The 22,349-nt window shown below is 41.6% G+C and overlaps 1 protein-coding gene across 2 annotated transcripts in view; it reads left to right on the top strand.

The window, feature by feature from the left end:
* The window catches only part of rasa3 (RAS p21 protein activator 3), a 44,698-nt gene that overhangs the window by 15,956 nt on the left and 6,393 nt on the right, over positions 1–22,349 (top strand). For both annotated transcript variants that reach the window (XM_030414668.1, XM_030414669.1), the window contains exons 3-19: positions 1,322–1,425; positions 2,333–2,427; positions 6,532–6,608; positions 11,602–11,682; positions 11,793–11,865; positions 13,171–13,244; positions 13,334–13,438; positions 15,243–15,399; positions 15,495–15,643; positions 15,898–16,012; positions 16,109–16,183; positions 16,294–16,417; positions 16,862–16,968; positions 17,200–17,277; positions 17,412–17,489; positions 17,630–17,703; positions 20,806–20,912. In XM_030414668.1, coding sequence (XP_030270528.1) covers positions 1,322–1,425; positions 2,333–2,427; positions 6,532–6,608; positions 11,602–11,682; positions 11,793–11,865; positions 13,171–13,244; positions 13,334–13,438; positions 15,243–15,399; positions 15,495–15,643; positions 15,898–16,012; positions 16,109–16,183; positions 16,294–16,417; positions 16,862–16,968; positions 17,200–17,277; positions 17,412–17,489; positions 17,630–17,703; positions 20,806–20,912 — 1,673 coding nt within the window. The remainder of the gene's footprint in view (positions 1–1,321; positions 1,426–2,332; positions 2,428–6,531; positions 6,609–11,601; positions 11,683–11,792; positions 11,866–13,170; positions 13,245–13,333; positions 13,439–15,242; positions 15,400–15,494; positions 15,644–15,897; positions 16,013–16,108; positions 16,184–16,293; positions 16,418–16,861; positions 16,969–17,199; positions 17,278–17,411; positions 17,490–17,629; positions 17,704–20,805; positions 20,913–22,349) is intronic.

The following is a 22,349-nucleotide window of genomic DNA, read 5'->3' as shown; positions in this document are numbered from 1 at the left end:
AATTTTGCAGCTCAAGCGCGAACCTCGCTTGGCAGTGTCCCGTTTTCTCGTTCTTATCTGCTCTTTCCCCTGAAAAAATTGTTGACGTGCTCTCATTTCTTGAATGTCTTAGTCACAGAAGAGCTTTCAAGTTTTCAAGGTGCATTATTACAAACACAGTGGAACTGTCACACACACTGAGCCGGACTTCAGAGAAATGTTTAGTTCCAGGACGTACTGTGAATGTAGCGCAACCAACACATACTAAATATATCACCTTTTTTCACTCACATGCTAAAAATGTCACAGTTTTCAGGTTGAGTTGCAACTGACAAAAGTGAATTAAGTGTTTCTAAAGATCTTATATTAGCAGGGTTGTTTATAAGTCAGTCAGTCCCGCCCACCCCTCCCTCATTCTGTCTTTATCTCTGCTAACTAACAGAGGAAATTAGTAATTGTAAGTGGGGGTCCTGAGGGCGCAGCTCACGAGAATCTCATTGCTGTGATTTCTATGGTCATTATTTAGGTAAAGGCAGGCTGTGTGCGGTTGATGTATTTTCCGGCCAGTTGTCACAAACAGACCGATTGTTGTCGGCAAACGAGCTGTAGGCCCCTCGTGATTCATGGCGAGGTGTAAATACATGAGGTCTTTATTTAGTATCTGTCCAAATCAATCACTTTGGAGAAAAGTCATTACAAGATGGCACAAAGAAGCAGAAGGTCTGATCTGTGGAGAAAAACAGCCATTCATTTTTCCGGATTTCTTTTCCACGCTTATCCGGAATCTTTCAGCTCTTGTCACATTCAGTGAGTTGATATTTCGAATTAATTATTAAGATATTTGGAAGAGTGACTTCATCGCCATTTGGTTCCATTATTGCCTCTTTGTAAATGCAGCAGCGCTCAGCGCTCGTCAGTGATTTAAATTCAACCTCAATCTATAACGGCGTGATTCATAAAAGACAGTTGACAGACAATCAGATAATGAGGGCTCATTGTTTTTTGATTTTGAGATAATTAGATCCAGATCTCATTATTACAAGAGAACAATTTTAAGAGAGAGTTTTGTAATTATGATACAAAGGATCAGGATCCAATCAGGATACAAAAGTATTCTGGTTCTAGTTACTTTTTCCACTTCGGTGGATGCAATCTGTTTGCCTTTTGTACAGAACATGTTGCAGGGATGTGACCTTTTTAGAAATTCAGTTTCTGCAGGTGCTTTTGTTTTCTTTACTTTTTCTCTCACACAATCAACGTGTGTTTTCATGGTAAAACACGCTCTATCGCTCAAGAAGTGTCTCTAATGCCAGTTTTCCTCCGCGTCTCCTCTCACCTCCAGTCCGTTCTACGGGGAGGACTTCTACTGTGAGATCCCACGCAGCTTCAGGCACCTCTCCTTCTACATCTTCGACAGGGACGTCTTCAGGAGGGACTCCAGTATAGGTGAGTTAACAGCTGCAGCTATACTCTGAATATAACATACTGTATATAAGATAACGAAACAAATTAATCAAGATCTTCGTCTCAAACCTTTTAACAATGAAAACAAATGGTTAGATATCACTGTCATCTTTTTACTGTAATGTGCATTTGTTTAGATGATTTTATTATCATAGGGTAATAAAATCATGTACCGTAATTAAACATTTATATCTAACATCTTAAAACAGTATATCTGGAAATATTTAAGCAGTGAAATATTTCGTTGAGCAGTAGTCAAAAGTCTGCATCAATTCTAGTCCTAAAGAGGCACATTTATCAATGGAGTCTGGTACAGTCTAATGTTACAGCAGCTACACGTTTTGCATCAGAAAGGTGTGTCTGTTTGCGCGGGCGGATGTTTTTATCAGTGTTATTGGGTGTGTCTGTGTATTGGTTGGTTTATATTTGTGTGTGTGTGCGTGTGTGTGTGTGTGTGTGTGTGTGTGTGTGTTTGTGTGTGTGTGTGTGTGACCACCGACCACAAACTGAAAAACCTCTGTCAGGGAATGAATTATCTCCAGTACGATCACTCCTAATGTTTATTTATGTATGTGTGCGTGCGTGTGTGCGTGTGTGTGCATGTGTGTGTGTGTGTGTGTGTGTGTGTGTGTGTGTGTGTGTGTGTGCAGTGTTGGTGTGTCTGTGGGTGTAGAAAAGTTAACTGTTACTTTCAGTGTAGAGATGACGGGGTCATTTCCGGGGCACTTATGTCGCACTTTGCGAGCGTTTCTGCACCTGCTGCGTACATGAAATACAGCGGAGACGGGTGTGTGAACTGGCGGTATTTGGGCGGGCGTGAGGACTTGGGTGTTGTCAGTTGATGTTGTGTTTTGAGCTCATTTGTCTTCGTGCGTTGATGTGTGTACAGGCAAGGTTGCGGTGAAGAAGGAGGACCTGCAGAAATATCACGGCAAAGACACCTGGTTTCAGCTACAACCTGTCAGCGCTGACTCAGAGGTGCAGGTCAGTACAGAGAGGAAATACACACACACACAATCACACATTTTCACGAAAGTCACAAAGCACTCTCTTTTGATCTCTTCTTTACTCAGCACTTCCACAGAAACCACATGGCACCTATAAACTGGATGCCTTTTGGGTATCAACCAAAATGTGTCCGAATGACACGAGAGCGAAAATCGATTGTTTTATTCATATATTGAATAAGGATTTGCAGCTTTTCTTTGACATTAAGACGTCGCTTTGGGCTGCGGGGAAATTGGGATGAGCAATATTAAGACTAGACTTCTGGAATAAACGACGAATTGATCATTAAAAAATAATCAGCAGGTTGCTCAACATGTGAAAATCATCATAGTTGGAGCCCTCGTCGACGGGAAAAGCTGGTACGAATGCTCCATGATTCTGCTTGTGTTTGGATAACATTTAAAGCAAGGCTGCTGTGAAATCTAAATAGGTCTCAGTGGAGAGCGCCAGGACAGGCCATGTTTAGAGACTGGATATAATTTCTGTAAAAAAAAAAAAGAAAAAGAGCAACTGAGCACAGCGGAGTGCTTTAACATGACTCTGTTGGTGTGAAAATTTACACTACACTGATGGCGCGTTAAAGCAGAAGAGCGAGGGACAAAGGACAGGAGCAGCTCTTTGGCGGTCCATTGTTCCTCGTTTCCAAACCCATCCGCCACTCAAACAGATATTTAGCACTACTGAGCATCCAGTGGCGGTCAGCAACACATCGGCGAGCTGTCCCCGAGCTCCTGGTTAGCACCTCTGAACAGTTCACGCATACTGATCATCGGTCACAGGAGTGTGCCCATCCTTCTCTGATGTGGAGCTTTTTGTCGGCCATCTCGAAGCAGCAGAGCGGGGCCAATATCTTGTCGTGTGAGCTTTAGTTTACAGTAAAACTGCATTTCAGTATTAATATATTCACCTTTATCTTGTAATCGCCACTTGAGACCACAGGAGTTGCTGTTCCCGAAGAGCGAAAGCTGCTAAAGTCTCTTTAGCAACAGAAGTTTGGCGTCTTTTTTTGGAAGTACATTTTTTAAGAAAAACGTGTATTCTGAAGATAAACGTATCAAAAAAAGGATTGTTTTGGTATCGGAATTCATGTATTGTAAACTGACTCATCTCAAAACATTTCAAACCACGCCCAGCCCTGAGACAGATAGCCTGCATACAGTATGAGCGATAGTGTGTCTGCAGGTTAATGTTTGAAGCAGGGCAGAACCCAAACAAACACAGCGTGTGTGCACCTGAAACATCCGTGTTCCTGCAGGGTCAAACTCACCTGGCTCTCAGTGGTTCACCTGCTTCACCTCCATAAGAGCTGTGAACACGGCTTCTATCAAATCCACTACACTTTCCACTGGATGTCACTGAATGATACAGAAAATGACTTCTTGAAGGTAGAAGCACATCATCCACAGTTGTTTTGGGGAGGAATCAGAGACAGTTGTTCACTTTTAATCTCAATGTTGCATCTTTTTTTTTCGAGATAACATCACAAGTCTGAGTTTCTCTAAATGGTGTGACAGTTTTCATTGGAAGCACACACACTTCTTGGTAAGCTTCTAAGGTCAGAGGTTCACAGTTTTTCACGTTGCTCATGTGCCTAAAACACAGAGAAACACAAGTACAAACACTAGGATCATTTCAAAGTGAAATTTACTAGCATTTTCTGAATGGTACACGTTTCATCGGCCATACAGTGTGTAGTTAAACAAGCTGAAAAGTGTTATTGTGCTCACATATACAAATTTCAGGCTAAGTTTAAGAAATGACCCTAACGACAAATAAAACTTGTTCTGTTTTGTGACATTTTTCCTGCCAAATATCATATTTGTTTGCTGATTTAATACATGTGCAGCATTTTGTACTATTCAGTATGCAGCAGTCTCACTCACCCACACGCATGGTCACACACACACACACACACACATGCACAGACAGACAGGAACGCACACACCCAGCACAGAGTACCACATACACACACATACACAGTGAGACAGTCAGATACACAGAGAACAGTAACATCTGCAGACAGATGGGTGTGTGTAGCCCTGGAGCAGGGATCAGAAACAGAGACACATTCATCCGAGGAGCCGGGGAGAGGAAGGATGTGTGAGAGAATGGGAGAAAAGAGAGAAAGCGAGGGAGATGGATCAAATGAAGTAGGAAGATAGAGTGTCTCTCTTCTCTTTTCAATAGAGGACACATTGTTTGGCCCGTGTGCGCACATGTGTAAGTGCGTGTGTTTGTTCCCTCTGCTTGAATCAGCCAGAAAGAGAAACGCCTGTGAGTTTGCATACTGATGCCGTTAATTAATGGAGCTTTTCTAGACAGCTGCAGCACTACACTGTCATTATGTCATTAATCCAATCACTCGAGAGGGAAAATAACTTCAGCATGACGTTCGGGCTCGCAGCTATTCTCTTACGATGTCTCTGTCGGTGGAGGAATGCCACTTGTTTCATGTTTCTGTGTTATTGCTTTGCGCAGGAATTCATCAAAGATACGTGAGTTTGAGTCGGTGAATTTTTGTAAGCGGGGATACCCCAAATTTTTCCCAACGAGCGCCAAACCGAGAACTTAATGGTGGGCCACGGGCCAGAAGCAATAACGTCTTGTAAAGTGTTATTGTGATACAAATCTTATCTTATCCCACTTTGCTTTAATGATTGACTTCAAGGTTTAAGGTGATTTTATTCATTTTACAACATAGTGTTGCATAACAAAAATGAAAGTTTGCAAAGTCCTTGCTACGCTCCATGCTCCTCAAACATCAACCATATATACAGTTATTTCTACACATACATACATAAGCGTCGAACTGGGCATCCTAACTAAATATTAAGATACCAGTACGATACCTTGACTTCGACAGTAGTTCCTGAACTTACACATACCACAGGGAGCTCTGAGCGTAACTTGCAAAGTACATACCTTTACCTCAAGTATACATACAACTGCGACATACTACTTCGTCATGGCAGCGCCCGTTGAGCTTTGACCCTCATGCTACTTTATCCATCGCAGCCTTAGCACAACATTTTGGAGTACAAAGAACGCAGTGGTGACACTTAAATGTGTTTTCATCTGTCAGTGAGGTGTCTGCCAGCTGCCTGGTGTTCGTGCTGTTTCGGCTTTGTTTATATTTGCATGAGATTTGCATGTGACTTATTTTCCGTTGCAATATGGCCTGCATCTTTATATTAAAGCTAATCTGGGAACACTGTTTTGAGCTCTCGTGAGCAGCAGGCTTCGACCCGTCTGTTCAGTGTTACCATCCGGGATGTTGTGCTGGAAACAGATCTCTGTAAAGACCTAGGCACAAAACTCTCTACTATCGTGTTGTTTGGTCAACCTCAGTTGATTTGCTCGTGTCATTTTCCTGTAACTGGGCATTAGTCAGGGGCAGCCTCAAGTCCGAGGTGGATTAGCATCCCGGATCCCTCTCCTCGCCTCCCTGAGGTGGTCCGACTGGTCTGGTTAGGGGGTCTTCCTGACCCTGTATTCCTGTGCACTGTGTAACTATACACACCAGATTATGATAAAATCAGGCATCCAATGTATTCAAAGAGTGTTTTTCTGAAAAAATAAATCAGCATGAACAGCATTTTTTTTTAAACAAATATTTGAATGTTTTTTCTTAAAACACATGGCAGACATACAGTTTGATCTGGCTGAACTCTAAACCTTCTCTGGTTGAACCCGTCGGATTATTCATTGTGAGTGACAAATTGTTACCGGTGCCTGAAACTGGTTTGAAAAGCTGACATTTATTGTTGACAAGTATTGTTGTCAGATTGTATGCCTTGTGTCATAAAACAATTCTTTCACACACACTTTTCAAACATGAGTGTTGTCAAGTGTTTTTTATTTGAGCATGTTGACATTTATACATATACATGAGCACATACATCACAGATTAAAAGATTAGATGGTAATGGCCTTTTTTTTCCATTTCTTTTGAACGTACTGTATGTGCCTATGATCTTTGTGGTGTTGTCCCGACGATGAGGCGTTTGTGAAAACTCTGCAGATTTTTGAACAGTTAGATTTCAAAGCGCGTGCAAACCGTTGTTCTTGTGTGTTCTGCAGGGAAAAGTGCACCTGGAGCTGCGTCTGAGTGAAGTCATCACAGACAGCGGAGTCATCAGCCATAAACTAGCCACACGGTGAGATAGCGCGCACACGCGCACGCACGCACACACACACACACACACACACTCTGTGTTGTTCTACACCAAATGATGCTTCTTTTTTCTTTTTTTTAAATTCCTTTATTAAAACATTAAGACTTACTTTTTTGATATTATCATGAAAAAAACATTTGAGGGCTCACTGTCACATCCTGTCGTTATCCCCTGACTTTTTCCTCCAGCATCACCAGCAGGTCAGACTTTCACTTTCTTTATGACCAGATAGTTGGGCTGGGCGCTAACCCTAACCCTTAAATTAATAATGTAATATATTTAGGCTATATCACATTGCGCAATATAACAGCGTTGTTGATGCTAGCTAAAGTTAGGGCAATATGCTGGGTGCACACTGTAGCACTACATTTTTAGATTTTTTCCCCCACAAACTGGCAACTACCATCACTTATTGATGCTGATGAAACATGGATGCCACGTGATACCAACGGTGTATTGGCTCACAAACCTTGTTAGAAGCTGGAACCAACTCTCAAAATTCTTACACATAGATAAACAAAACATCATTTTGGATCAGACAAACATTGTAAAGTTATTTCTCAACAATCATAATAATGTTTGAACGAAAAGAGATACTTTTATTCTGCACCTTAGAAGCTAACGTTAGGGAGCTAGACTAAGCAGTGGAAAAAGAAAAAAGACAACATCCATCCAAGTTAGCATCCTGACATCAGCATTTAGCCTGAAGCACCGCAGTGTTCAGCCTCAATACAGAGCAGTAAATTGAGTGTTTCAGACACTATTACATCCCAGTTTTCTGTCACTACTGACAGCTGTTGAGTCATGGAGCTGTTATTATTGACTACAAAATGTGTGATTGTTAGCAGAAGTGGGGATTTTGAGAGTGCTATACATTGGATAAATTTACCCAATGAAGCACATCGTCCTGGGTACAAGGTGTAGACTTGTTGCCCAGCAGTGAGGTGATCTTTTTCTATATAATAAATCTGCTTCAGAATGTGTGAATCAATGCGTTGTGAATGCGGATGTCTTGAACTCGTAAACTCCTTTGCGTTGCTGCATGTGTAAAAAAAAAAAGTGATTATACACGCATGTGTTGCGTGAACTTTAGTGATTGCAGGGGATCAATGATATGCTTACGGATGGATTATTGTATGTGTGTGTATGAGTGTGTGTGTGTGTGTGTGTGTGTGTGTGTGTGTGTGTGTGCGCGCGCTTGTTTGCTCTCCATTTCTTCCTCTGTGACACGCAGCAGTGCGATGATGAGCCAGCGTGGCTCCGTTCCCAGAGCACATTGTGGGTAAGGAGCTTAGAGCCAAAGGTCATCTAGTCAGATTTCTCTAGGAAGACACGTGTATGAAGGAGACGGACAGAGAGAGCAGCGTCCATTCAGCTTTACACACCAAACTGACCAATCAAAAGCAAGCCGATAAAAGAAAACACCTGTTTCTATTTGAAGCTACTTTATATTGGCACGCTTTTTACGCTTCTGAATTGATCTGATAGCTTCAGTAAACACTTAATTTAAAGACTACGGTTTTACAAAAGAAAAACAACCATCTTGTAAAATATGATGCATTGCTGTAGATTAGAACAGTTTTTTCAAAAAACAGTGACTTTGTCTGTTTCATTCCACACATTTTCTTTTTTCTACATTACCCACAATGCAATTTGGACTCAGACAGTTTGGTCAGTTTCAGATTATTTTCATTTTCCGGCTCCAACCGATGCTGACTCAAGTGACATCACTTTGGGCAATTTATCAAGTTTCGCATTGCTCCCCTGGAGCCACAGCCGGCTTTATACAACTGTTATACCCACATTCTGTAGAGTTGCCCAAGACCCTAAAGCAGCCGTGACACTGACCTGGATTGTCCTTTAGTAGTGTGAATTTAAAGTGGAGACAGACTTTTCCTCCCCTAGCGTTCCCAAGTGGTGTTATGGTTGGTGTCGCTGTTGCAAAGATAACGTTCTGTTATCTGGAAAGATCATTTCTGTTTATATCAGAGTTGCAAATAAAAAATGACACAGGACAAAACACTAGTTCATTCAATCATTTAGTCTATAATAGAAATCGATGGCCAGTTAACCTTCTTTCTCCCAGGTGACCGCGTGCCTGCTGGCAGACAAACTTTCTCCCTCGCTGTCTGACTGTCTCCCGGAAGTTATAGCAACAGCTGACCTTTAGCTTGAATACAATTATGAATATCTGTGGGATTGTTTGAAACATTTGGGTTAATGTAAGTATACAACTCAACAAATTATACAATAAAGGTCAAGTCATTTTTAGACATTCAAATATGGAAAAGTTGTTGTCATCCCCTCTCTCTCTCTCCCTCCTCCATTTCCTGTCATCTCTCTAAGCTGACCTTAACACATAAAAGCTAAGAAGAATAAAAAAGTAATGTTACATATCCAGTACTGTATATATCTAAATACTTCTCCCACCACTGGAAAACGCTGACAGACAGAAATATAGCTGGTTGTGAAAAGCCATGAATGACATCCGAGGAAAAGAAGCATGACCAAATGCTTTTGGGAATGCTCACTGCGTAATATTTCATTTTAACTTACTTGGAACGACTCACCCGTCAGTGACACTGACTCATAATCGCATCCGCTTTTTGTGTGCGGTTTTTCGGTGCTGTGATGTAATTGGTTTCCCTCATATTTGAGTGAAATTGTTTTTGACAGGATACGTGGGAGCAGGAAAGAAGCACATTAACCTAATGTGAGTAATGTGGACTAAAACAAATAAGTCTTTCTCGCCACCACTGTCTGGCATGTCAGAGCTCACAGCAGTGATGAGAGAGAGAGGGAGGGTTGGATAGTAGGGCAAGCAGGGGTTATATAAACAAGCTTATTGGACAGGAAGTGCTCTGGCATTAGTGATGCTTAACCCAACCCGCTCCTTATTCCTTATTAGGAACCTGTGTGTGGGTTTGTGTGTGTGTGTGTGTGTGTGTGTGTGTGTGTGTGTGTGTGTGTGTGTGTGTGTGTGTGTGTGTGTGTCAGCAGGATGGTGCAAGCTGTTGCATGTGTGTCAGTTCAGTTGTGGGCAGCGCAGCGATTTGCTGTGTAATTCATCGTGTGGTGTGAGTAGTGGTGCGTCACCGTGACACACAGGAAGTGATTCGTCCCGCTGGGTGTCCTGTCCTGTTTGGGTGCTAATCCCCTTACAGTATGATGTCATCGGAGAGGAGAGATGGAGAGAGCGAGAGGGAGAGAGAGAAAGAGAGAGAGACAGAGAGATTTCAAATTAAAAGCGTAATAAGATATAGTTCTATAGTTTAGTCCTTGATTACAATGTGTGAAACAGCAGACGGCGAAAAGAGCCTTGGTATATGATGAACCAGTACGTAACTTTTCTTTTTTCGCAGGTTGCACGTGGAATGACAAATATGTTTCCCATGCAACTGTAATGATAGTTAAGTGGAATGAATTCAATACAAAGAGTATAATTTGTATCTTTTATTCTTTTTAGTTTTACTAGAAAAAAACAACAACTTTTTAGTAAATACCATAAAAATACCACGAATACTACAAACTACGAATAACATTTGAAAAACAATGGGTACATTTAAACACAATGGTGCAAGACTTATAGGAGACATATTATGCTAATTTTCAGGTTCATTTGTTTCTGGGTTACTAGTGCTCAAAAAACACATCAATTTTCTCATTTTGTCCAGTGTAGTATTCTCCCCTGTCTGAAACGCTCTGTTTTAGCTCCTGTCTCTTTAAGGCGTCCTCTACCCAATACCAAGTCTCTTCTGAATGGTCCGCTCACACATGCCTGAGCCAGCACAGCTTACAATAACAGGGCAGCTGTGCTAAATCAGTTCTAACATGCCAAACAAGTCGCCAGGCATAGATTTTACAAATGTGTGGCACAGTGACACAGTATGATGTCATGAGGTGTTTCAGGAGCAGTGTTTTCTGTGGGAGACGGGAGCTCATGTTGGTTTGGACTCTGACCATTTCACTTTTAAGGTCTTTTACATGCACAAGAACCGATATAAAACACTTAAGGAAAGGAAACAAATCATAATAGGTCTCCTCTAAGTGTACCATCAAGAATAAAAAAGTGAAAAATAACCCTAAATATTAAAACCCCACATTTATAAAATAGTCTTTCAATTATATAAACCATTCAAGTAATTTACCATACCTTACCTATCCTTTTTCTAATATTTTTTACTATATGACACTATAGATCTATACATTCATGAATGTATAGAAGTGGGTTTGAACAAAGGAATATCTGCAGAACTAGAAAGACAAAAGGTCTTCTTTCTTTAGTGATGTGAGAAACTTGAATCCTACTCTGGACCCACGTCTGACGATTGAATCCTAAAGGAGCTTTGCTTTCTACATCTCCCTTACATCCTGATCTCTCTAGCATACGGTCAGAAGTCTGTACATTTTCCCCAAGATATTCTCTCTTCTGCTTTTTACTTTATTTTCTCTGGCTTCTCTCAAGTGGTCTTTTTGCTGTGTGTGTAGTTGCTGGATCACACAGGATTTAAAATTGGCACAACTCCGCGCCAGCAGCTCAAATGGAATTACTTTCCTCTATCTCTTTTCATCTCTGCCGTTTTCTACCCTTCATACATACAGACACACCTCACACTGACAAGAGGGGCCATTTTCACATGCTGAGAAAACTCTCAGAGAGCTCCAAACGTGGTCCAACATTTACTAGCAAGGACTCCCAGCGTGGGAGTGAGCCGCAATATGAATGGACCAGATGTTCTATGTCTGTAAGAAGGGGGCGGTCGACTGGATATGGTGTTTTGGTCGATAACAAAAACGCTTCTTTCTTTAAAATGTCTTTGCACCACTCCAGTTTTTATAAATGACACTGAATTAGATCATAGATAGATGGTACATTCAAATTTGCATCAATCTGATTATGTTAATTCTAGGTTCATGCGAGTTAATGCCAGTACCGCAGTATGCTTATCAATTCATGGCTTGTGTGTGTTTCCAGAGTGCTGGAGTGCCAAGGTCTCCCAATCGTCAACGGCCAATGTGATCCCTACGCTGCTGTCTCCTTACTAGGACCTTCAAGGTCAGATCTCTCACACATCACGACATGATTTCAACAATAACGCACACTACTTTCTTTATGGCTGCTTGTTTATTAACTTTGGGTTCAAATGTGGTTTCTGCCTCTCTCAGGTCGGAAGCCAAGAAGACCAAGGTGAAGCGGAAAACCAACAATCCACAGTTTGAGGAGGTTTTCTATTTTGAGGTATGTGTGATTAATCATTACCTTGTTTGCCAAAGTGAAGATATGTTCACCTGTTGGGTGTCAGCCAAAGCCAGAGAGATAGTGATGGCTCATGAATACACTACATGTACAAAAGTATGTGGACAATTGAACAAAGCAACTACACGTAATCGTTGATATCCTCTTGGCAAAACCATGGGCGTTTATACGTTCACGTACCATTACGACTGTAAATGTTTAGATTTCAGGAAAATCAGCGAAAGCAACTGGAAACGTATAAATATTTGCAACCCTAGCAACCCACATGAAGGCCGGTTGGGTGAATGACCAACAATTGGTCCTGACAACTTTAAACTCAGAGCTCACACGTGTCCTTAACAACTCTGTAGGGACACTCCCACACAAGGTTTTTAAAGCCTGCAACTCCCCTCCAGTTAGTTAGAACCGAAGAAGCCTCCTTGATGAGAAGTGAAAAGTCTTCAAGAAACTCAAACAAGTCTGTTTGCCTACGATACAGCACTCAGAATTACCATGACCTGGATGACTGAGAACCTACATCAACATAAATATTTGCAGTATTTTTCTTTCCTGAATATCTCTGAAACAACTGAAACAGTTTGCATTCATTTCTATTCATGAGTTTATATTTAGAGTTATTTTTCATTCACTCTCAAACTCCCTTTTACACTGCCCCCGTTAACCCTCGATCACCAGCAGCAGCCCTGCTCTGACATTTTTGTGTCGCCCCTCCCTGTGGCCTTCCCGCTGCAGCACTAGGAGACAGCAGGACAAGAGTATGATTGATTCAGACAAACCACCAAACAATCTTGCCCATTGATTTCAATCTGACAAGACTGTCTCATTTGTTCCCCGGCCACCACATGAGCAGGACCCTGCATACCCCCCCCCCACATCCACACGCAAACAAGCCCATCTATCATGTTTGTGTCATGGGGTTGTCCTTTTTTACTGTCTTTTCTGCTCTGATCTGGTTTGTTGATCAAGTTTCATTTGGGTTGAAGCTCATTTTGGCCTAGTTAAAAGCAGAACAACTAATAATTTTGACTAAAATGTGGCAAAAATAAATGGTTTTCCACACAAAAAAGGATATAATGTGTATTAGCGTAGCATCTGATCGCTCAGTATTTTTTCATTCATTAATTGGCTGATGATTTACTAGATTTTTTTTTTTTCTGTGAATGTTGAAACAGCAGTCTTGATGTTTCTGTTTCTGCTCCCTTCAGCATGTTTTTTAGCATATGCTTTCCAGAAGGAAATACTGACTTCTTAATGTGTGTTTAATTCGTGCTCCTTTTCCATTTCCAGGTGACACGGCCATTAAGCTACACAAAGCGGCAGTTTGATGTTGAAGAAGAAGATGTCGACAAGCTCGCACTGAGGTGAGTCAGTAGCTGTCAGTCTCTGCCTTGAGCATGGTATCATTTGAAGCCTCGCACGTGTTTGAACCCTGCATTTTTTTTCTGTTTAGAGTGGATCTGTGGAACGCCAGCAACCTGAAGTTCGGGGACGAGTTCCTGGGAGGTGTGCGCGTCCCTCTCCGGGCGTTGGGTCAAGCTGGGGTCCACGATGCATGGTGAGAGGAACATCGCTCGCTCACACACCACATCGTGTCCTTTCACACTCGACTCCTGATCCGTCAATCATTAGGGTCCGTTTTATGTTTTTTTCCCCCCCTGACAGCGCTGGGTGGGTTTGAATTCATTATCGTTGACATTCAGAGTATGTGTAACCAGGGAAACGAGTATCAACACTGACAACAGAGCTCGGTTAAAGTTGTAGGGGTAGATTTCGCTGAGCATGAACGCACTTTTCCGGCATTGCTGACCCAACAGAGCCTGTTTTTGTATTTTTTCTTTTCACTACGTGTTGCTTTTGGAAAACTCAACACTTTGCCTTCATAAATGGTGGGTGCACTGCTACGGACATCTGACAAAGAATGAACATCAAGTGCAGTCCAGTACTAATTATTCCCTGCGTTAAATGAGAAAACATCAGTAACACAACACAAATATATATTCATGAGTTGATATAATAAATGTGTTGTATAAATTGAAATCAAAGGCCTTTTTCACAGTCATACAGGTCAAAGAACGGCTTAAAATCAAAGACAAAAAGGCAATCATTAATCAAGTACATGGAATTTTCATCGACATTTCTATCACATTTTTCAGTACTTCCCTGCTGCATATAATAGAAAAAAAAAATAAAAAAAAAAATAATAATAATTAATTACAGTTTTGCTCAAATTGACACTGTGAAATCTGACAAAGTGATTCTGATTTTAATAATTCGAGGAGACCGATTTCCTCAAAATGACCAGGTAAAGCAGGCTCATGATTTTAACCTGTTGAAATGTTTTAGCCCGTACTGCTTTAATGTAATAGTCTACATTACTATATCATTCTGGGGTAATTGCTTTCCTGAGTTTTTAAGTAAAGTCAACTTTTAAAATGCACTGTGTAATGAGCTGATGAGCTTCCTTGCTACTGTCAAGGAACTTAAAAAGGATGGAAGAGTGCTTACATCACTGAGTTTTGCTGTAACCTACTCGCAGTTGTTGACCTACTCTCTGAGGCGCTTCTTCATCACTAACCACACGATGTAGTTATTTTGTATTTTAGCGTGTTTCTCCTTGCATCTCCCACTGATCTCAATACAGCCGTCACCACCTGGCCCAAAAGAGGGACGTAACCCACACCCTTCCTTCTTCCTTCTTCTTTTAAGTTCCTTATCTACTGTGGCGAGCTCTAGTGACAGTGTTTACTACAGCTCTGATTGCACAATCTGAAACGCCACAAAGACGGATTAAGCAGCCTCCTTCAGCACAATCTACTGTCACATTTTTTTTTTTTATAGATGTTAAAAGTCTCCTACTAAAATATTCCCAATACGTTTTAAATCCATTTATTTTGAAGAGTTGACAATCCTTTAAAAGCGTATGGTTTCAATTAATTGTTTGCTCTCTGTTTATTCCTTTAGTGACTATTTTATTATACTTTCTCTCTAGAGAGATGCCTCACTGTTTCATTGTTTTTCACACTGACGATGAAGACATAAATACATACATAAAACACCTTTTTGAACTGAACTTGTAGCTTCTCAAGACTTTTCAAGACCCACAGATACCCTGGTTTACACATCAAGTAGATACAGAGCAACATTGGCATTCACTTGGAGTCGTGTTTGTGGTCTCCCCAAGTAAATACCTCTGTTCTCAGCTGAAACTCACTGAAAACAGATGCTGGGAATGAGGTCGATGAGAGCAGCGAGAGTGAACCTAAAATATAAAGCTGCAGGCTCTAAAACCATCAAAATCCAATCGATGATAAGATCTGTTTGGTCTGATCTAATAATATTTTGTGCCGTTTCTTCTTCAGGTACTTTCTCCAGCCAAGGGAAAACGGAGGGAAGACAGTGAAGGTAGAAGAGCTCGGCTCTCTGCGTCTGAACATCGTTTACACTGAGGACCACGTCTTCCCCTCCGAACACTACACCCCCCTCAGAGATCTACTGTTGCAGTCGGCTAACGTTGGGGTACGTGTCCATGAACCTGCTCTGCTCAGGTGTATTTTGGTGTCCTGCAGCATCTCGTTCCGTCACTAACTACAGGTTTACCCCCGTCCCTTCAGCCCGTGTCAGCGTCCACAGCTCATATTCTGGGGGAGGTGTGTCGAGAGAAACAAGAAGCCGCCATCCCCCTCGTGCGTCTGTTTCTACACTATGGCAAGATTGTGCCTTTTATCAGCGCCATCGCTCATGCTGAAGTCAACCGCACACAGTGAGTGCCTCTTCAAATTGTCAGTTCGTCATCCATGACTTTCGCTCCCGAATCAGGCGCATATACACTTGAATCACCACGTTTAGATTATGAATTAAGAATTGAGGTGATATTCGGATATCAGTAAGCTTAGCATTTTGTGTGTAAATTATAGGTGGTCGCATTAATTGAATTCATTAAATGACTCACATAAAATCATGATGTTTGTTAAGCTGCAGTCTTGGTTTGAACGCACCCCGCCTCTCTCTGTGCAGGGATCCTAACACCATTTTCCGGGGAAACTCGTTGACCTCCAAGTGCATCGATGAGACCATGAAGCTGGCGGGAATGCACTATCTGCAAGTCACACTCAAACCCATCATAGACGAGGTACGACGCTGTGTTTTTCGCTTTGTTTACTTAAAAGTCGGACTGTTTTCATGTCTCGATTCAAATCATTTCAAGTGTCTGATTCAATCTTCACAGATCTGCGCAGAACACAAACCCTGTGAAATCGACCCGGTCAAGCTCAAAGAGTCAGAGAACCTGGAGACCAACAGGGTAGGAAGATGAGTGTCTGGGTTAGTTTATGAGTGTGTGTGTGTGTGTGTGTGTGTCTGTGGTCACTTTGTCATCTGACATATCTGCCCCACGCCTCTCCTCCTCTTCAGGAAAACCTTCGCCATTATGTCGACCGCATCTTTAGCGTTATCACCACCTCCGGCGTCCGCTGTCCCACCGTCATGTGCGATATCTTCTTCTCTTTGAGAGAGTCTGCTGCCACCCGGTTCGAAGGTAACTTACCTCCTTAATAACTTATGAGAAAGAGAGAGAGAGAGGAAGAGAGGAAAGCGGGCTGTGAATAAGGAACAGGAAGTGGATAATAAAGAGCAGGATGCGCATGATGTCCAAGGACACACTCTGCGCTCTGCTATTTGTGTCAAACCTGAAAACAATTAAGCCTCCTACACACTTATTATGGTTATTTGTGGAGTGCTGACTACAGTGCATTCTCCCCAGTGTCATATACTCTGCTGCCCCCTGTTGGCAGCCACAGGGCACTGCAGTCACTGGAGGAACAAGCTGCTAAACTTGCTAGAAATATTTGTTTTTATATCTGTGCCATGCCAACCAAACATCTGGGACATCCCACAAAAGTTTACACAATGTTTAAATCTTTTTTAAGTAAGTTTAGTTTGCATGTTTTAAATCGCTGTTTATTTGTCTTTTGCTCTCTAGTGGACCAAGATGTCCGATACACAGCAGTGAGCAGTTTCATTTTTCTGCGTTTCTTCGCTCCAGCCATCCTCTCGCCCAACTTGTTCCACCTACGGCCGCACCATCCAGTGAGTCTGACTTTTAAAATCAACCACACCAACAAGTAAACGTGTTTCGATCCTATAACTTGATTTTCCTTAGCAGATTTCCTCAGTGTTCCTTAGAGTTTGAATACTTTTCTTGAATATTTTGATGTTCACATTTCATGTTTCTTTTTCATGTTAAAGATGTCTCATGGGACGCTCGCTGATTTCTAATAATTTGCTTGATTTAATTCCACGTCTGTCCTGTCTCACCAGGATCCAGCCACCTCTCGAACCCTCACCCTCATTTCCAAGACGATCCAGACTCTGGGAAGTCTCGCCAAGTCTAAATCCGTGAGTGTATTTTTCTGTTTTCAATCCCGTGACCAAACTAGACCTCGAATTTGTATTCGAGTCTAAAAGGTGGAATTCCGTCACGACTTGCTGATCTTTCTCTCTTTGTTTTCCGTTCTTTTATTCCTGTCCAGGCCAATTTCAAAGAGTCTTACATGGCTGCATTTTATGACTACTTCAATGAGCAGAAATATGCAGACGCTGTGAAGAATGTGAGTGTCCCATTTTTCCTTATAACACGTTATAGATCTCGGACCAGTTCAGATGCAGATAAGCTCTGCTAAGCGAGTGGAGAAATGTGTTTTTGATTAATAGTGGAGACATGTTTAAAGAATTTTACTTCCCTCCACAGTTCCTGGACCTGATCTCCACCTCTGGGAAATGGGATCAGAAGAGTATTGAAACACCGATCATGCTCAAGGAGGGGTGAGGAGGAACATTTTTGTTAAGCTGATATGCAAGGAAACACCCCAAAATGAAAGCAAAGCAAATGCTTCTAAACAGCCCTTTCACTACCACCGCTATGTAGTTGCACTAATGTGTATTTAGCTTAATTAGGGGAATTTATTAAATGGTCATTTTAGCTTTTGTGATTAAGAAAAAATGTCTTCTGCACTGAGGCTGTTACCATAACGTCAGTCAACTTTTCACTGCTAATTATGCAACTTCAGTGTTGTCGTTTTACCTACTGGGGTTGTCTCGGACCTTGTTTGTAGTGTCAGGCAAGATCGGAAAAGGGTTTTTACAAAGGGGAACATAATCTGACTTCCAGCACCTCTCAAGCTCACTAATAAATATGTCATCTATTTGTGTCCTATATTCAGAACCTGATATGTGAAAATGGTAATACGACGTTAAAACCCTTAATAAAATGGTGAATTTTTGCTTTTACGGTTCAGTTTCTGTACAAATTAAACATGTTAATGAGTGAGCTTTAGAGGTGGCCAGATTTAGTTTCTGTCAGATATTGTGTGCTGTTTCTGGTCTGTATGCTAAGCTGATTTAACCGGCTGCTAGCTTTACATTTACCATACAGATAGGACAGTATTAATCTTCTCCTCCAGCTCTTAGCCAGGAAGCGACTGAGTACCCTTCCCAAAGAGAAAGGTGAAGTCATAGACGTGAAGAGCGAGAGACAAATAATTGTTTAATCCCGTATCATGAACAATACAGTTGATATCTGTGATTTTAAAAGACAGATCTTCAACTTGAGAGAGTCGCAATTTGTCATAAAACTGCCGACTATAAAACCAGTCCTTTAAGTCGTCACTAAGGTGAAGCTGGAACTTACTTTTACCTCTTTTGTCCCCTCGTGGTTATTTCCAGAGTAAACAGTAAAGATCCATCTCAGACCGTAAACTGAGCACTTTCTAAGAACACATGGGCTGTTGTGTTGACGATACGTCTAATGAGGTTGTAAAGGGCAGAAGAGTTTCCAGTTGATAGTAGCTGTGTCAGCGCCTCACTCATCAACATCCCCACCCTCTTTTGTTTCTGCTACCGGGCGTAGGAGTGTAAAACTCACTATAAAGAGGGTTGATGGGAAGGGGTCAAAAGGCACGAAGGGCAGGTAAGAGCTTCTCTATGTAAAGGCTTTGCCCTTGTGACCCTCTTGTGTGTGCACTGTAAACCAGCCCTCCCAAAACCAAGCCGGCCATTGTCTCTCCTGCCAACATCATGTGCTACTGTAGATGCTGTTGCACTTTACTTTATATTCGGCTGATTTATAAGCAACCTATCAAGCTGGCTGCTGCCAACACATCACTGTCGTGGTATAAAGTAAAGCGTTAACCTTTAAGCCTGCTTACGTAGGTGCCTTTAGGATAGTGCTGGTAGCCCTCGCCGGGCCAGACATGCTTGGTGTGACAGTGACAGCAGGGGTTGGTTACTGTACAAACATTTCTGGGATCTCATAACTGCCCGCATCCTGACCCTCTTTATCCCTCCTCAAGCCTGGGACCATATGAACTACATATCATACGCAGGAGAGTTTCCAGCACAGGCGGATGTGAAACCAGCACGTTCTTTGGCTCAGTAGTGTGAAAACGTCTTGTACCCTTTCGGAAAGTAGTAATTCTGGTGTTTATAACCCCGGCGCTTCATATTCCATGTATCCTGTGGTCCTCAAACTCTAAAACAAAGACATCCTGGTGTTAACTCTCCCCTAAAGGACCATACCAGTGTTTTTACACGTTTTAGCTCATTAATAATGCTGTCATACATTTTTCCAAAGCATACCATCATATTTTAGATTGATTTCAACATACTGGCACCCGCTGGTTCCATTAGTTTTATTACAGTTTGAAAATGAGAAGTCCTCAAGGTAGAAGTCCTTAAGGTAGCTAATCCATCATAGTGGACTCAATGCATGTACTTATTTATTTTATTGGTAAACAAGTTGCAGGCGGAGCGGAGCTGCTTTTGGATGTTTGTTTCTTGTGGGGCGGCATCTCACAGTTTCTATTATTAATTCTGATTGCTGATTGTTATTTCTTAATGAATCAATGAATTATTTGATGTATAAATGCTAGTAAAAGGTGACACATGTCCATCACAAGCACAAAAAACAACAAAATTCAGTTTACAGTATTTGAAAACACAGAAAAGCAAAAGCAGAAAAGCCTACATCAGACTGCTCTCTGCAGTTTTGCGTAAAGAAACGACTGTATCGATTCAACAGAGCTTAATTTTATTTCTGTGGAGCAACACAATGATTAAAGGCAACATTCATTACTGTTTTTATTCCAAACGTTTGTCTTCTTTTGCAAAGAGTGATGCCTACATTACCCACAATGCAACATAGCTACTGAGTGACATCACTGGAAGCAATTTATAAGATTACATGCAGCTTCCTCTGGAGCCCCAAAAGGATTTATACTAGTTTTCCCCCCCCACATATGTGGTAGTACTCCATGTGAACACACTTTAATGTGTAAAGCTGGTGGAGTTACCCCTAAATTTACTTGTTTCAGCTCTAATTTGTTGCAGTTGAGCAGCTCAGGCTCTGAGGTTCAGGGATTTATCAAACAGCAACAAGGCATTTACAAAACGCTCCCCGTCCCAGGCTGCATTATCACATGACGTGAATAACATTAATGTTTCAGTGTCATGGATTAGCTATCTCAAGTGTCAGGTAAAGAAATTGGAACCAGTGTCTGAGAGTAAGTCAGTCTAAAATCTTGTGCTATGATTTGGCAAAAGGTCATTAATGACTTGTTACACAGTTTATTTGTAAAACATGCAAAAACACTGGAACCTTTGATCCGCTGACCCATCTCCTTTTGGACTCATAGACTGCTCAATCTATGAGTGCTGTACTGAAGTTTTTACATGTACAGCAGCGATGAATACGAAGCAAGCATGTCGGTGGAATGATAATGCAGACTATTGACTGCGCAGGATTCATTTAACTAGAAAAAAAACTGATTTAAACTCTTTGCATTCGGTTCCTGCATTATTTTAGCACTGCTGACATTCACACTCTCTGTGAAACATGAGCTCATCCGTGAATGTTTTATTCATCCTCAGATTTATGATAAAGAGAGCACAAGGGAGAAACCGCTTTGGAATGAAGAACTTCAAGAAGAGATGGTTTCGCCTCACCAACCACGAGTTCACCTACCACAAAACCAAAGGTGAGCTCGAAGGTTTTCTCGGGATCTCCTTACAGCTGCATTGTTTCCTCGTCTGGTCATGCCATTGTGTGCGCTGCTGTGACGATCGGCAGGAGGGTGAAAATCTGCTGAGCGCACATCCAGTCCGAACACGATGTGCATCCAACATATGTGGTGAAGATTACTGAGCAGGAAATGCATTTTTATGCTGCATACAAACAAGTACAGGCCCAAACATAATTCACAAGCTGTTTTTTTTAATCCCGGATGAACAGTGTTGTCCCGCAATGCTGTGCGAGAGGAAGTGTTCACAGATGTTAAAGCTTAAAGATATGATATGTGAGATTTCTGCATTAAAATGTCTAAAACGTCTAGACTATTGCGTTCCCTGTGCGTTACATTTGGTCACCTCTCACTTTGGATTCCTGTAGAGATTCAGAGGGTGAGGAAGAAGGCCGCGACTAAACATTTGCTGAATAAGATTTAGATATTATCTCTTCCTCAGATCGAGTTTTTCATCGGTAGTGGTTATTAAATGGTGTGTTTGCCACCAGCTGGTTTGACTACATGATCATTTGTGCACGCACTTTACTCACCGAGTGTTTATTCACCCCAGCCAGATTACTTTACTGTACATTAGCCAGAAGCTAGCAAGTAAGGGTCAGGTCAGTCACTAAACTCAGCACTCACCAGAGACTCTGGCAACCTCGCCTCTGTTTTCTCTCTCTACATTGTGTTCATGAAGTGCATTTCAGCTCGAGGTTGTTTAGATTCAGGTTGATAAATTGAATTGGAGAATAATCCACTTTTTAATTCCAGAAGTTAGAAGTGAACTGAATGACGTGACTTTGGGTGCAAATTCCTCCAGAAGGTCTGGCTCTGCGTCCAACTGCGCTGGCCGACTCAAGCCGAGCCCTCCCCACACAACATTCAGCAAATGTGTCCTGTTTTATTACGATATAGAGACCCCTAGCAGCAGAAATGACATATTCTTTGTTTAAGTTGCTAAACTACCTAGAAAAAGTGAGAACATTCCAGAAATATCTTGGAAAGTAACAATAATATATTTTGCCTGATCCCTGTGATGTTTAATTGGCAAAAAAAAGTTTAAAGATTATTGTGGTCTCACAGTGCACATACTGTAGTGTTACCTGTTAGTTTAGACCTATAATGTATGTAATATTGGTATATATAGTTTACCTGAGGATTATCAAACTGTCACACACACCTCTCTTCATGTGTCACCTCTCTAACTTCCACTTTCAGGAAATCACTGTTAGGAGAAGATGTTCTTTGTTACTTCAGGATTGCCCGAGAATCCGCTTTTGATCCGTTTTTAAATTTTCTTCAGTTACAAAGTAATCAAGTGTTTTACGTATATCCAAGGTTTCATTTAACCATTTAAAGTTGCGGATGATGTGGCGTTTGGATCAAAGTGTCAGACTTTGACACATATGC

This window comes from Sparus aurata, chromosome 4 (assembly GCF_900880675.1).
Source record: "Sparus aurata chromosome 4, fSpaAur1.1, whole genome shotgun sequence".
In the NCBI taxonomy this organism is placed as follows: domain Eukaryota; kingdom Metazoa; phylum Chordata; class Actinopteri; order Spariformes; family Sparidae; genus Sparus; species Sparus aurata.
This window is presented reverse-complemented; position numbering and strand designations above follow the sequence as displayed.